Here is a 15,509-nt window from a genome sequence, read left to right on the forward strand (position 1 = left end):
AAAGAAAATTAGTTTGGAGGTACAATTTAGAAGACAAGGTTACTGGATTTGTGGATACATTGGATATAGAAGAGGAGGAAAAAGGGAAGAGGAATAAATCCTACACTTATCTGGGGACCATTAGGAAAGCTAAGTGTGACAGAGTTTATAAGGCACCTAATACAATGCTTAGCACATATGACTCTCAGAAGATGGCAGCTGTGCTCACATGTGGCATCTGAGGGTGTGCCTGACAATGGTGAATAGGGCTGCTATGGAGGAGGTCTCTCTGGCATGGATTCCATTCCAATTTCAAGGCTGCTTCATCTCTATCCAATCTTAAAGTGATGTCTCAAACAGGAAATAAAATTTTTCATTTGGTAGTTTTTGATATGTCTGTGTTTTCAAACATTTGTCTTCCTGTCTTCCCAACTGCCTCTCATACCATCTTTGTTCTCTCTGGCACATCTATTTATTTGTAACATTTTTTTGTTAGCTACTTCTCTTTGTTAGTGGGGCCTATCTAACTTATGCATTTATCCTCTCTCAGGAGCCCTGGCTAATTTCTCCCTTTTGGGGTCTTATAAGTACGGTTACCATCTGTTTAAATATTTCTCCAGTGACTGAAAAACAAACCAATGCCTTCCAAGTACCAAAGGCACACAGCGAATTCTACATCCCTCCTGAGTAGAAATCTTCCTTCTCTCTTTCTTTTATTGTAAAAAATGACCATTCACCGCCCCCCCCAAGGAAATAGGGGATTTTCATCCACTGAGAGGATGGTTTCTATCCAAGTGACAGGGTATGCATCTCTCATTAACTAAATGGTAGAAAACAACACCCATGCCAGCATTAATGTAGACTCTGCAGATGTAGACAATGCACCTTCTCCATGGGATATCCGGACATCACCCACCTCTCTAGCCAGCAGAACACATCTTCACATGGGCAAATTCACACTGTAACATGTCATTGCCACTATATACATATCAGTATTGGGTATGAACTTTATGCCAAATGACATTTGTCTTTTCTTAGACAAAGCAATACGGTTGGTAAAAGAGCAAAGGAGAGGTTATTTTATGTGGAAAACAGATTTGCATGACTGAGTTAGAATTGGTTAATGGATGGCCCCTTCAGGTCATTCCTTCAGCACCTATTTATGTCATGCTTATTGAGTTTCCTCTGTATATCCAGACCCGTGGCAGACAATGGAGATGAAGGGAAGGATAATTCCAAAATTAATCTTGTCTTCAAGATGTTTTTGGAGAGATGATCCTAAAAAAACACTAGTAAAACAATTAAAGGCCAAGACCTAATCAAGACTTACAGCACAGATGTTGAGGGAGAGAGGTCAGCAGTGAAGACGTGGAGGAAGTTCACTGAAGTCCTGAAAGGGCCCCTGGATAAAATGGGCCTTGATGTCTAGATGTGATTTGAATAGACTGGGAGAAGAGAGAACAGCATGACCTAAATGGAGTGGAACAGGACGCATGGGAGAGACAGTGGCAGAGAATATTGCTCAGGACCCTGCAGTCAAGCAGGAAGCATGACTTCTGGGTCTTTAGGTCCCAATAAAGTGGGAAAGAAGGGAAAGAGACATCCTTTCCTGTTCCTGCCTCTTTTCAAAGTTCAATACAGACTATAAGCAACAACATGCACAACACTGGAAAAATTTGCATTTATTAGACAATTCTTCTTACTACAGAGTATGCGCTGAGAAGTACAGTTGCTTCTGCCTCTAGCAGGGCTGTCGGATGGCTCTTTCCTTTAGGTGTAACTCTGTAGCAGCTGCAGGTAGAGTTCCATTATAGCTGTAAAATGCCTTTAGCCAAAATAAACATCAATGACCAGAATTCCATGGATGGCCAGCTAGTGCTCAGAGGCATTTCAAATATTACTAGGGAGCCCACATGAACAAAATGATTCTCATTATTTTTTCCTTTCTCAGTGGATCTGCCTCCATATAAGGCAGATCCATATAAATGCATCTATTAGGCTTTTTCTTTTCTATAACAGCTTTATTGAGATATAGCTCATTTATATCTACAGTTCACCTATTTAAAGTATACCATTCAAGGGTTTTTAGTATATCCACGGAGTTGTGTAACTATCACCACAATAACTAGAGCATCATCATCACTAGAAGGAAATCCCCTCCGTGTTTGCTCCCCATGTTCCCTAACCTCTCCGTCCCTGCTCTCCTACTCCTTGACAATCTAATCTACTTTCCAAATTATAGATTTTTCTATTCTGAAAATTTCATATAAAGGGAATCATACAGTGTGTGGTCTTTTGTGATTGGCGTTTTTCACTTAGCATACTGTTTTTAAGATTCATGTGTGTTTTGGCATGTGTTGGTACTCAATTTTTTTTTCTTTTGCTGATAATATGCCATTGTATGGATATAGCACATTTTATTTACCTGTTCTGCAGTCGATGGCCATATGAGCTGTTTCCACTACTGGGCTATTATAAAGTATACTGCTATGAATATTTATGTACAAATTTTTATGTGGACATATATTTTTATTTCTCTTGAATGAGATATATATTGATTTCTCACTTTTCATGGTAGTTATGTTGTATAAAGTCACCAACTCTGAATTAGCAAATACTGAGCCATTGTTCCTAGGGGGAATATAGGGTTAAGTGCCTGCAAGTTGCTGGTCACAAGACCTTCATCAACTAATCAATACATAAACTTGTTTTATGTGTGTTTCTATTTAAAGATACCTTATTTAACGTATTTCTTACAAATGATTGATTATATGTAGTACTTCTTTATAATAAAATCCTAGCTGAGAAGACTCTAACATTTTCCTGACTCTGGGTAATATGGTAAATCCCACTGGGTTTTAGCTTTATAAAGCTAACAGTACTGTTCCTTACGCTCTTACTATCAGTTATTATCTCACGCATCCACAAATATAACCACTTTTCCATATTTTCCATAGCTTCGTCATGCACTATAGATAACGTTTTAGCTTTTAATGGAGTGGTTTCACATACATATCAGCAAATTTCCTCTTCCTTATTCTGGATGTACAGTATTATCAATTAACATGGAACTCACAGCCAACATCACTATTATTCATGCCTCAGTGAAACTTATTTAACACATGTATGTCCTCTGTAAAGTACATCATGATCTTCTTGTGCTTCAGAACACTAGGCAGCGCTTCAGCATTACCCTTGGGGGTCATTTTGGGCAGTGAAATCACCAACAAAAAGCAAAGAAATGCAAAATATATGGCACTAAGTATACCATGAAAAAAACACTTGTTTATAGTATAAGAGGTGAAACAAGAAGGCAGAGCATTGCCTTGTTCAGTCTCAGCTGGGATCAAACATGTCAGGTGACTCAAACTTTTTGCCCCTCCGCACATGTCCATGAATGACAGAAATGCCATAAATGTTGATTTGGGGGTTACACATAGATATTTGCAACTAGGTAAATTTGCAAATGAATATGTATGTGTAACAAAGATTGACTGTACCTAGAAATGGAATTGTTGGGTCATATGTTGACTCTGGGTCTAAACCTTTGTGGTACTGCCAGATGGCTTTCCAGTGTGGCTGCAGCATTTTACTTTCTTGTCAGAAGTGTGTGAGGGCTCCTAATTCTCCACATCCTTGCTAATACTTTTTATTACCCATCTTTTTCATTCTCGCCATCCTAGTGGTTGTGAAGTGGTGTCTCATTGTGGTTTCATTTGCATTTCTTGATCGTTGCTGATGTCAAGCATATATATATATTTTTAAAGATTTTATTTACTTATTCATGAGAGAGAGAGAGAGAGAGAGAGAGGCAGAGGGAGAAGCAGACTTCCCGCAGAGCGGGGAGCCCAATGCGGGACTCGATCCCAGGACTCCGGGATCATGACCTGAGCCGAAGGCAGACGCTTAACCATCTGAGCCACCCAGGCGCCCTGTCAAGCATATTTTTATGTTGTTACTGGCCATTTGTATATCTTCCTTGTGGAAATGTCTATTCAGATCCTTTGCAAATTTTTAAATTTGGGTTATTTTCAATACCAGTAAGGAGACTGCAATAGCACACTTTCAGTAATGGATAGAATGACTAGGCAGAAGATTAATAAGGAAATAGGAGGAATAAGAAGACTTAAAACAACTTGACCTCCAGCAGACAAATATAAAATTGTCTAGCTGTCCCTCTAATTCTATCAACTTTTGCTTCCTGAATTTTCTAACTACATATGTAGTTATATGTATGCATATATATAATTATCATATCTTCCTGGTGGCTCAGCACTTTAATCATTACACAATGTCCCTCTTTATCTTTAGTAAAAATTTTTGTTTTAAAGTTGTACTTTGTTTAATATTAGTTTGATAGCCACTACAACTTTCTTGTAGATGCTGTTTGCCTGATATAGCTTTTAATTCTTTTTACTTTTATCCATCTGTATCATTGAAGCTAAAGTGTTATCTCCTCAATACAACATATAGATTAGTCATGTTTTCCTTTTTATCTAATCTTACCATCACTATATTTTGATTAGATTTTTATATTATTTTCAAATATAGTATTATTATTGCTAGAGTTGGATTTATGTGTACCATTTTACTTTTATTTTAGGAATAGTGTCTTTTTGTTCTTTTATTTCTTCTTTACCACTTTCTTTTTCATTAAGAAAATATTTTGTCCTGCAAAATTTTAATTCCTTTAGTGACTATTCCCTATATTATTTTGAACTTTTCCTGTAGTGGTTGCTTTAGGGCTTCCCATATATATCCTAATTTATCCTAATAAATCCCAAATTTATCCTAATTTTATCTATAGAAATGTGTAGCTGTCTTCTCTCTTCCCCCCTTTTGTGCTATTATTATGCATATTAGGTCTATTTATATTATAAACCCAACAATATATTGTTATAATTGTTAATCCACATAATTTTAAGAATTATTTATTTATTTAGAGAGAGAGAGGGAAAAAGAGAGCATGGGGGGAGGGGCAGAGGGGGAGAGAGAACCTCAAGCAGACTTCCTAGTGAGCAGAAAGTCCAATGCGGGGTTCCATGTGGGGCTCGATCTCATGACCCTGAGATCATGACCTGAGCCAAAATCAAGAGTCAGACACCTAACTGACTGAGCCACCCAGGTGCCCCAGCTAATCTATATAATTTTATATTTTTCAAAGAAGCTGAGAAAAGAAATGTGAGCTGGATATATTTTAGTGTTTGTTGTATTAACCTTCTTATTACCCTTTTTGGGTCTCATCATTTGTTCCTGTGGATTTGAGAATTACAATATGGTGTCATTTCCTTACTCCAGCACAACTTTGCTTCCACCTACCTCTTTAGTGCTGTTATTGTCAAATACATTATATATGTATATGTTATTGGAACAACTACAAAAAATAGATATTTTGTACATATACTTTTTAATTAGTTAAGAAAGAAGAAATATGCATTTATAGTGTTTTCTTATAATTACATATTTGCCTTTACTTGTGCCTTTTTTTTTCTTTTCATAAGAATTTAAATTATTTTCTGGTGTCACTTGCTTTCATCCTGAAGAATTTGCTTCAGTATTCCTCATAAGGTGGATCTGTGAGTAACAAATTCTTAGTTTTTTTTTTTATCTCTAAATGTCTTTATTTTACCTTAATTTTTGAAAGATAGTTTTACTAGATATAAGATTTTTATTTGATAGATTTCTTTTTCTTTCAGCACTGTGAGTATGCTACTCCCCTGACTTCTGGCCTGCATTATTTCTGATGAGAAATTAGCTGTTATTCTTATTGTGGTTCTCTTGTATGTGATAAGTTGTTTTACTCTGTTACTTCCACATTCCCTTTGTTTTGGCTTTCAGCATTTTTACTATGATTTATTTGGGTGTAGAACATTTTGTACTTATCCTACTTGAATTTTGTTGAACTACTTGGATGCATAGATGGATGTTTTTCTTCAAATTTGGGAGGTTTTCAGTCATTATTTCTATGAATATTTTTTTCTGCCCCTTTCTCTTTCTCTTCTTCTGGTATTACTATTTTATGCATATGTTTGTATACTTAATAGGGTCCCACATTTCTCTGAGGACCTGTTCAATTTTCTTTTTTTTTCTCCTCCTCTTGGATTGCATAATCTCCATTGATATATCTTCAAGTTCACCAGTTCTTTCTTCTGCAAGTTCACATCTGTTTTAAAACCCCTCTAGTGAATTTTTTCATCTCAGTTATTGTACTTTTTAACTCCAGAATTTCCATCTGATTCTTTGCTGTAATTTCTATTTATTTGATAATGTATTGTCATCATATGTTCTCTTACTTCCTTAAACATTTCCCTTAATTTTTTGAACACATTTGTAATTGCTTGAAATCTTTGAAGTTGCATTGAAGTCTTTGCCAGTTAAATTTAACATCTGAGACCTTTCTGTAGTTATTTTCCTTTGTATAGGTTATACTTTCCTGAATTTTTTGCATGTTTTATAATTGTTGTTGTTGAGAACTGAATATTTTAGTTAATATGTTGTAGTGATGCTGGGTACAGATTACCCCATGCTCCAGAGCTTGTTTTTGTTGTTTGCTTATTTATTTGTCCAATGTCTTGGCTACTTTAATGCCTGAGGCTATTTTAATAGTGTCTATTTTTCCAAGATGTGCAGCCACTAATGTCCCTGCTCAGCAGCTCAGCTTTAGGAATGAGAAAGTCACTGTGGGATGGCAGTGATTTGTACAGGACTTTCTTTGACTGTCTCTTTTTCTGATCTCTGTTAAACTGCCTGCCACTACTGGAATCATACTCATCTTTTAGGCTCTGTTAATTGTTGGATAATTGCTCTATTGTTTTTGTCAATGCCCTGGAGTATAAATGCTGCACAGTGTGATCTAATTAAATTTTGTACTTTTTGTAAGGCTAGTTTTTGAGTGAAGTCTTTGAAGTTTTTTCTGACTCCAGAAAGGCTCTCCCGAGCTATCTCTTTCCCTGGTTCTCTCTGGTAAGCTAGTTGGACTATGGTTTAGCTTGTTGCTCTAATGGAGCTATCAGCTTTCTCTTAATTGTTTACTAGCAAAATCTCCATTGTTTTTAAGGGTAACCTTAGGCTTAAACCTTTCAATACTCTATTTCAAATGAAGTCAGTTCCTTTGGAGAGAGTTTAAAAGCTTTCTCTTCTTATGGACTCTTTGTTCCCCATCTGTTCTTATGGAAAACATTCTGAGCCTCTGCTTCAGAGTAAGGAACAGGGACAGTGGCTTGCTTCTCCTAGATGACAGTCCTGCTTTATTAGCTAGGCATAAGTGTCAGGGTCTGGTCTTCTCAATTTGTCTCTCCTGGCATGGAGCCCTTGTCCTACAAGCAAGCTGGGCAAGAGCAATCAGGGTCCCAATATTCTTTGTCTGCTGGGCCTAGGATAGAGCTCCTGTCCTATGAATGAGTGTGGGTGGGGGAAGAGAATATCTGATCTCTTGGCTACATTGCCAGAATTTATCTTCTGCATCTTGGAGCTAAAGGGCTATAAATGTTGGTTGTCTGACCTTCCTAATACCCCCTAACTGGGAGCTGATGGGAGAGGGAGCCCTATTTTCTTGACCACACCCAATCAGAATGGAACTTCTGTCATGCTTACCTGGACAGTTGGTAGGGAGGGAGAGGGTTATCTCTAAAGTGCCATAGACTCTTGCTATTCTTACTGGGAGTTAATATATTTTTTAAATAAATATTTCTTAATTTGCTGTTTTCTCTTAGTATAATTTCCAGAGACTTTAAAGAATTTTTTTAAAAAATAATCTTTAGTAGTTATTGTTGTTTTGCTGGGAGCAATTGTACAGAATTTCTCAGTCTGGCATTCTGGAAGTGAAAATCCCTCTCAGGCTTTTTGTATGCACCTGAAGGAGAATGAAGGCAGTTATCTGAATTAAGTAAAAAACAAAACCAAAAGGGCGCCTGGGTGGCTCAGTTGGTTAAGCAACTGCCTTCGGCTCAGGTCATGATCCTGGAGTCCCGGGATCGAGTCCCGCATTGGGCTCCCTGCTCAGCAGGGAGTCTGCTTCTCCCTCTGACCCTCTCCCCTCTCATGCTCTCTCTATCTCATTCTCTCTCTCAAATAAATAAATAAAATCTTTAAAAAAAAAAAAAACAAAACCAAAAACTTATAAGATATAAAAAGGGCTTTCAGGACTTGATTTCTGGCCAGAATCAGCCAGCCTTTTCCATCTTGACTGAATTCTTCTGAAAACTTCTTACCTTTGCAAAATGCTTTGACTATGCAGCCTTAGGCTACTTCACAACTTTTTTTTTTCTTCCAGCAATGCGGACATTACATTGAAAAAGTCTGAATTTTTACCTCCAGTTTTAAACCCATAATTTAGGATAATCTTAGACTCCCCTTCATTTATTTGATATCTTGGGGCCATTTGCAGTTCTTTAAGCCAGAAACTAAATATATTCATTGAGGTCAGTTCATCAAACTTTATGGAATTTCTGCCCTGAGCCATATATCAACATTGCTGTGGGTGCAGTGGAAAACTCCAGTAAAGATGATATGATCTGTAGCTGTAAGAAGCCATTAATTTGAGATTTAGATAGCCAAGAGTACACAATTAAATTCTACCACTTTGCAGGCACTTGGTTCGTATTGAGGTTCTTCCTGTGTTGTTGTGTCTCCACCAGGGTCATTAGAATAGTCCAAGTTGGTGGTATTTACAATTGTATCATGTGAATTACATTGGCTTTTTCAGTAAAATATCCAGTAAACATGTTCTGCTGGCTTCAAAGGCTGCCTAACTTCTCAGGACACTAATACAGTTTCTCTATTGTCCAAGACTTAAACTTTCTTGGTCCCTCTTCTACAACTATGGCATAGCTATATTCCATGTTATTTTCTTGCCTAACTATTGTTCTTCTATTATCCTTTGATTTTCCTATATGATTATAGGATCATATTGCCCAGGAGAGCAGAAAGCTAGGAATATATATTAAAACTGTGATGAAACTAACATAAATTTTAGGACAATATTCCCCTAATTGAACCTTCAAGTTAATTTATAAGTTGCTGATACCTCTGGTTCTTTTCCTGGCCATTGTCCTCTCAGTCTGAAAGATTTTTGGCTGGCAACTAGACCTCCTTGCATTATCTGTCTCCTCTTTTGATTTTCATGTCATGCGAATTACTAATCTCACGAACCAACCCTCAACACCACTCACTCAGTAAACATGTATAGATCCCCCTGTGTGACAGTCATTCTGCCAGGTGCTGGGGCTTCAATACCAGTGAGATGATTTCCTTGATCTTAAGGAGTTTTGTAGGCTTGTGAGGGGGCCAAACATGAAAACAGACACATGCAATAATTCAGTGTTCTATTATAAAAGATGTACAGGACACATAGAGAACCTAAGGTCAATGTTCAATTTTGTAGAGGGAGGCAGAAAAAGCTTAATCTCAAGGAAGTGATGGTTAAACTGAACCAATTCTAGAAAGACAGGGTTAGACAAGAAGTGATAAGGAAGGCATGAGAAATGCTTGGAGATGAAAATCCACACAAATAGGCTTAATTTACATTAATGGTTTTTTATTTTTTTATTTTTATTTTTTTTAAAGATTTTATTTATTTATTTGAGACAGAGAATGAGAGAGAGCACATGAGAGGGGGGAGGGTCAGAGGGAGAAGCAGGCTCCCCGCCGAGCAGGGAGCCTGATGCGGGACTTGATCCAGGGGCTCCAGGATCATGACCTGAGCCGAAGGCAGTCGCTTAACCAACTGAGCCACCCAGGCACCCTACTTTAATGTTTTTTTAAATTTTATGATTGGGAGAGTGTGAGTCCAATAGAAGACTATGTTTTCTTTTTTTTTTTAAATTTTATTATGTTATGTTAGTCACCATACAATACATCATTAGTTTTTGATGTGGTGATCCACGATCCATTGTTTTTGTATAACACCCAGTGCTCCATGCAGTACGTGCCCTCCTTAATACCCATCACTGGGCTACCTCATCCCCCCAACCCCCTCCCCTCTAAAATCCTGTTTGTTTCTCAGAGTCCATAGTCTCTCATGGTTCATCTTTCCCTCCAATTTCCCCCTCTTCATTTTTCCCTTCCTTTTCCTAAAGTCCTCCATGCTATTCCTTAGGTTCCACAAATAAGTGAAACGATATGATAATTGACTTTCTCTGCTTGACTTCATTTCACTTAGCATAATCTCCTCCAGTCCCATCCATGTTGATGCAAAAGTTGGGTATTCATCCTTTCTAATGGCTGAGTCATATTCCATTGTGTATATGGACCACATCTTCTTTATCCATTCATCTGTTGAAGGGCATCTCGGCTCTTTCCACAGTTTGGCTATTGCGGACATTGCTGCTATGAACATTGGGGTGCATATGGCCCTTCTTTTCACTACATCTGTGTCTAGGGGTAAATACCCAGTAGTGCAATTGCTGGGTCATAGGGTAGCTCTATTTTTAAATTTTTGAGGAAACTCCACACTGTTTTGCAAAGTGGCTGTACCAACTTGCATTCCCACCAACAGTGTAAAAGGGTTCCCTTTTCTCCACAACTTCTCCAACATTTGTTGTTTCTTTCCCTGTCCATTTTTGCCATTCTAACTGGTGTAAGGTGGTATCTCAATGTGGTTTTGATTTGAATTTCCCTGATGGCTAATGATGATGAACATTTTTTCATGTGTCTGTTAGCCATTTGTATGTCTTCAGAGAAATGTCTTTTCATGTCTTCTGCCCATTTTTTGACTTGATTATTTGTTTTTTGGGTGTTGAGTTTGAGAAGTTCTTTATAGATCTTGGATACCAACCCTTTATCTGTAGTGTCATTTGCAAATATCTTCTCCCATTCTGTGGGTTGCCTCTTTGTTTTGTTGACGGTTTCCTTTGCTGTGCAGAAGCTTTTTATCTTGATGAAGTCCCAAAAGTTCATTTTTGCTTTTGTTTCACTAGCTTTTGGAGATGTATCTTGAAAGAAGTTGCTGTGGCCAATGTCAAAGAGGTTACTGCCTATGTTCTCCTCTAGGATTTTGATGGATTCATCTTACATTGAGGTCTTTCATCCACTTTGAGTTTATCTTCGTGAATGGTGTTAGAGAATGGTCGAGTTTCATTCTTCTGCATGTGGCTGTCCAATTTTCCCAGCACCATTTATTGAAGAGACTGTCTTTTTTCCATTGCATATTTTTTCCTGCTTTGTCAAAGATTATTTGACCATAGAGTTGAGGGTCCATATCTGGGCTCTCTCTTCTATTCCATTGGTCTATATGTCTGTTTTTGTGCCAGTACCATGCTGTCCTGGTGATCACAGCTTTGTAATATAGTTTGAAATCGGGCAACATGATGCTCCCAGCTTTGTTTTTCTTTTTCAACATTTCCTTGGCAATTCAGGGTCTTTTCTGGTTCCATACAAATTTTAGGATTGTTTGTTCCAGCACTTTGAAAAATGTCATTGGAATTTTGATTGGGATGGCATTGAAGGTATAGATCGCTCTGGATAGCATAGACATTTTAACAATGTTTATTCTTCCAATCCATGAGCATGGAATGTTTTTCCATCTTTTTGTTTTCTTGATTATACTATTTTCCTTTAATTTCTGATGCCCTCTCCAATTCTCCAGCTCCCAACCTCCTTAATAACAGAGAACAGAGTCATACTCATCTAACACAGCATCTAACATATTTGGCAGGTCCTTAAAAATGTGTTGAATAAATGAGTATCCTAAATCAATTGATCATTAACCAGTTTAAAGGCAATTCTTTGCCCTAGAAACTATTTCTGAGTATACTTCATATCCTGATACCAGTCCCTGTGTTGGGCTTCCAGCCTTTCTGTAGAAATGTCTACATCTTATAGCTCCAGGGAGAAGTTTGGCTGGTACTTTTGCTAGAAGTGCAGAAGAGATGCACAGATTGTAAATAGGTGTAGAGTATAGATCATAAGCTTTGGCTTATGACCTTACTACTAATTTTAAGAAAAATTACATGGTTTGGCTTAAAGTATGCATAATAAGGTGAAAAATGAGTAATTCAAGCATCCACTTTCACCTTAACAACCTTCTTTTTCTTTTCTTTTCTTTTTTTTTAATGTAAGATCAATATCCCTTAAAATATAATGGAAAGTACCAGTTTGGGTCTTTCAGCCCTCATGAGGTATCCACTCCTCATTTACTAGGCTCAGACACTTCAGTAACTCCCTGATTTGTAATTTCCTGTTATCTCTGGGCTCTAACTCTCTCCATGGGTTCTGTGGCATCTCCTAAGTATGGTTCGAGAGGTAGGTGAAGAAACGCCAACTCTTCCCTGTCCTGCTTGGTCTAGTTAGTTCCCATAGTATACAGCACAAAGGTGTGAAATAATTAGTGATTTAGTTAATTAATTAATTAATTTATTTCTGAGGGTGAAGGGAAAACTCAAAGGAACTCAAAGCTTTAAATATCATCAGTAAGGATGACTCAGTAGACATAGCCTCATGCCTTAACCAGGTGTCCTGCCCTAAATATTTGTCTCTGTCCAGGAAAAAACCTCTGGGAGGAGCTTCTCTTCTTTATATAGGGTCCATTTCCTCTCAATGATCCCCAACCCCTGGCACTACATTTCCTCAAATCTCACCCATTAGCTGTGATGAAGGGGTCAGGGAGGTAGACTAAGATTTAATAATCTAAGGTCAAGAGAATAAATGGCAGTGGGTACCCCCCCACACACAGTGATGATAATATTCCTCCCAAAGATGAACATTAATTATGAGAGAAATATTACAGATGAATGCCTTAAAGAGAAATGAGTTATGTTTCTAACTGCCACATAATTTGCAAGACAACACTCTCTCCAGCAGTCTGGACATCTTATTATTTTGCAGAAAATACATAATTCCCTTTTTTCCATCCTATCCCCACCTTCATCCTTCTGCTCATGCCATTTTAAATTGCACTCTTTGGGCCTGCTTAGAATAAGAGAAGGGGCTATTATAGAGCCAGGTCCTCATCCAAGGCTGCTCTTTAATAGAAAGATGCTTCATGATTGCTGTCCCATTAAGGAATAGATTAACTCCTTATCTGAGAGTCTGCCTTACCCTCAATTTCTAACTAGCAGGAAGGGAGCCCATGGATTAATCTTCCCCTTGTATGATATAGGTAATTGATGGTCTTTGTGCACAATAGCCAGGTCACATGATCTAACAAAGGATTTATTTTTTTCTGATTCATGCTTCACTTTCATTGTCTTACAAAAGAATAAAAATCAAGCTGAATTTAAGTATTTTGTGCTGGGTTTAACTGATCACTGTTCCCAAAGAAAAGAAAATTATACAAACTCTCCTAGAAAATTCAGCCAGCATGGTCATCTTAACTTTATGATATATACTCCAGTTAATTAAGAAAAATGTTCAAGTCATTAAAGAAATCTTAAAAAAGAAAATCTTGAATATGTGGCCATGTATCCTGGTGAGGCTAAAATTGGTGAAAGACAGAGCTGAATGCCAAATGATAATTTCTGCTAAATAATTCAGGCCATCTGAACTCTGATATTTTACTTACTTAAATGAGTGTAATGGTTACAATTAGAGACTGTCTCCCTCATGGTGACAGACGCAATGTGCTCTCACCTCATCGTGGACCCTGTTTTCCTTGGGTAGCTCACATTTGTACATGTGTCCTGTATTCCCTGTGTCTGGCACTAGTAGGCACTAAATAAATGTAGGTTGAAGTCCGTAACTAAAAATGTTTTGATGATGATTGTCATGAAGAAAAAAAAGGTTGCAGAGCAAAAACCAGACATTTCAATGAGAAAGCATGTACTGCATGGAGCACTGGGTGTCATACACAAACAATGAATAATGGAACACTACATCAAAAACAATGATGTAATGTATGGTGATTAACATAACATAATAAAAAAAAGTCTATGGTATATCTTATTTTCAACAGAAGGGAATGGGAAAAAATAAATTTTAGGACTCGGGGTTCCCTCTAATGTTATTTTTTTTTCTTTCTTCCTTGTAGGGAAGTGACGCTGATATGGTGGATAAGAATAAGTGCTGTACACTCTGTAACATGTCCTTTACCTCGGCAGTGGTGGCTGACTCACATTATCAAGGCAAAATCCATGCCAAAAGGTTAAAACTGTTGCTAGGAGAGAAAACCCCACTAAAGACCACAGGTATGTGTGTGAACAATGACCACAGGAGACCCTGAAGTCGGAGCGCTGCGCCTGTCCTGTTAATTGTGCTCCCTCTTCAGAAGAGGCTGCCTGAATAGAGTCTAAAAGTAGATGTCCTTCGAAACCTAAAGGGGTGGGCAGGTAGCCCGGCAGACCTTGCTGTCCTAAGACTATTAAATACAATTGCAGGTGCTCATTCTCTCACCCTGGCTCCGTCAGATTAGTAATTCAGCAGCTGGCATCTTCTGCAAGGCTGTTTGCATCCTGCAAGATGTTGTCTATCATATTTATTATATCTTATGTAAGATACTGTACCTATTATATAATGAATGCTGTTCTTCTGTAGCTTCAGTGTGTAATCCGTATGGGTAACAGGTGGTGTTTTGTGTCTAGTGGGTCGATTCACTGCCTGCGCTTGTGTAATGCAGGCTATCATCCTGCCCTTATCTTGGTGAGGGTGGGCACGAGGAAAACTGTGGTCTTTAAAAACAGTTTCCTTGGGCGCCTGGGTGGCTCAGTTGGTTAAGCAACTGCCTTCGGCTCAGGTCATGATCCTGGAGTCCCGGGATCAAGTCCCGCATCGGGCTCCGTGCTCGGCAGGGAGTCTGCTTCTCCCTCTGCCCCTCCCCCCTCTCATGTACTCTCTCTCATCTCGCTCTCTCAAATAAATAAATAAAATATTAAAAAAAAACAAAAACAGTTTCCTTTGCAGACAACTAAGGTGTTTTTTATTCCCCACCCCCGCCCCTGAGGTGACAATTCCTGTTGTTGTCTGTAATTCAAGCCTGTTAACTTTCACAACAAAAAGCTTAAATATTGATAAAAGATCATTTGACCCTGTAATTGCTTAACTAAAATAATTCTTCATAAGTCTATCCAATTATGAAACTAAAATACTGTTATAATTGAATCGAGTTAGACTATTTGGAAAAAGTTTAAATTATGATGAAGATGTTGCCAGGCTGGGTTATAATCCCAAGAAGTTGGGGTATATTTCATGATGTCTACTCTTCCAATGCAATTAAAATTTAGCAGTGCATTTTATCTGTCTAATGAATCGTGCATAAATCGTGGGCATAATTATTTTTTAAATGGTATTTTGGAGATTGGAGAGAGCCTAAAACAATACTTGGCTTTTATTCTCACCAGTGTTTTCCTTAGGAAAAATATCTTCTTTCACCTAGAGAATAGCAAGTAATCTTCCCACTGTATTTTTCTACTCAGTTTAACTAAAGGGTATTGTTTTTGTAAAGGTGACTATGATATTCAGATATAGGACAGGGTTGCAAAACACCTGAAATCTGGAGCTTAGCTCAGCTTTTTCCTGGGCACACTCCGTGTGCTAGCATTTTATAAGCAGTCACTCGGTTGTAACTCCTGATTCTTGCTCTCTAAAAGGTTGGATATTCA

At 37.9% G+C, this 15,509-nt stretch overlaps 1 protein-coding gene across 1 annotated transcript in view; it reads left to right on the top strand.

The window, feature by feature from the left end:
• The window catches only part of ZMAT4 (zinc finger matrin-type 4), a 212,330-nt gene that overhangs the window by 112,953 nt on the left and 83,868 nt on the right, over positions 1-15,509 (top strand). Inside the window, exon 3 of the mRNA XM_035003980.1 lies at positions 13,943-14,099. Coding sequence (XP_034859871.1) covers positions 13,943-14,099 — 157 coding nt within the window. The remainder of the gene's footprint in view (positions 1-13,942; positions 14,100-15,509) is intronic.

Source organism: Mirounga leonina, unplaced genomic scaffold (genome assembly GCF_011800145.1).
Source record: "Mirounga leonina isolate KUSES-001 unplaced genomic scaffold, KU_Mleo_1.0 Mir_128, whole genome shotgun sequence".
Classification (NCBI taxonomy): Eukaryota; Metazoa; Chordata; class Mammalia; order Carnivora; family Phocidae; genus Mirounga; species Mirounga leonina.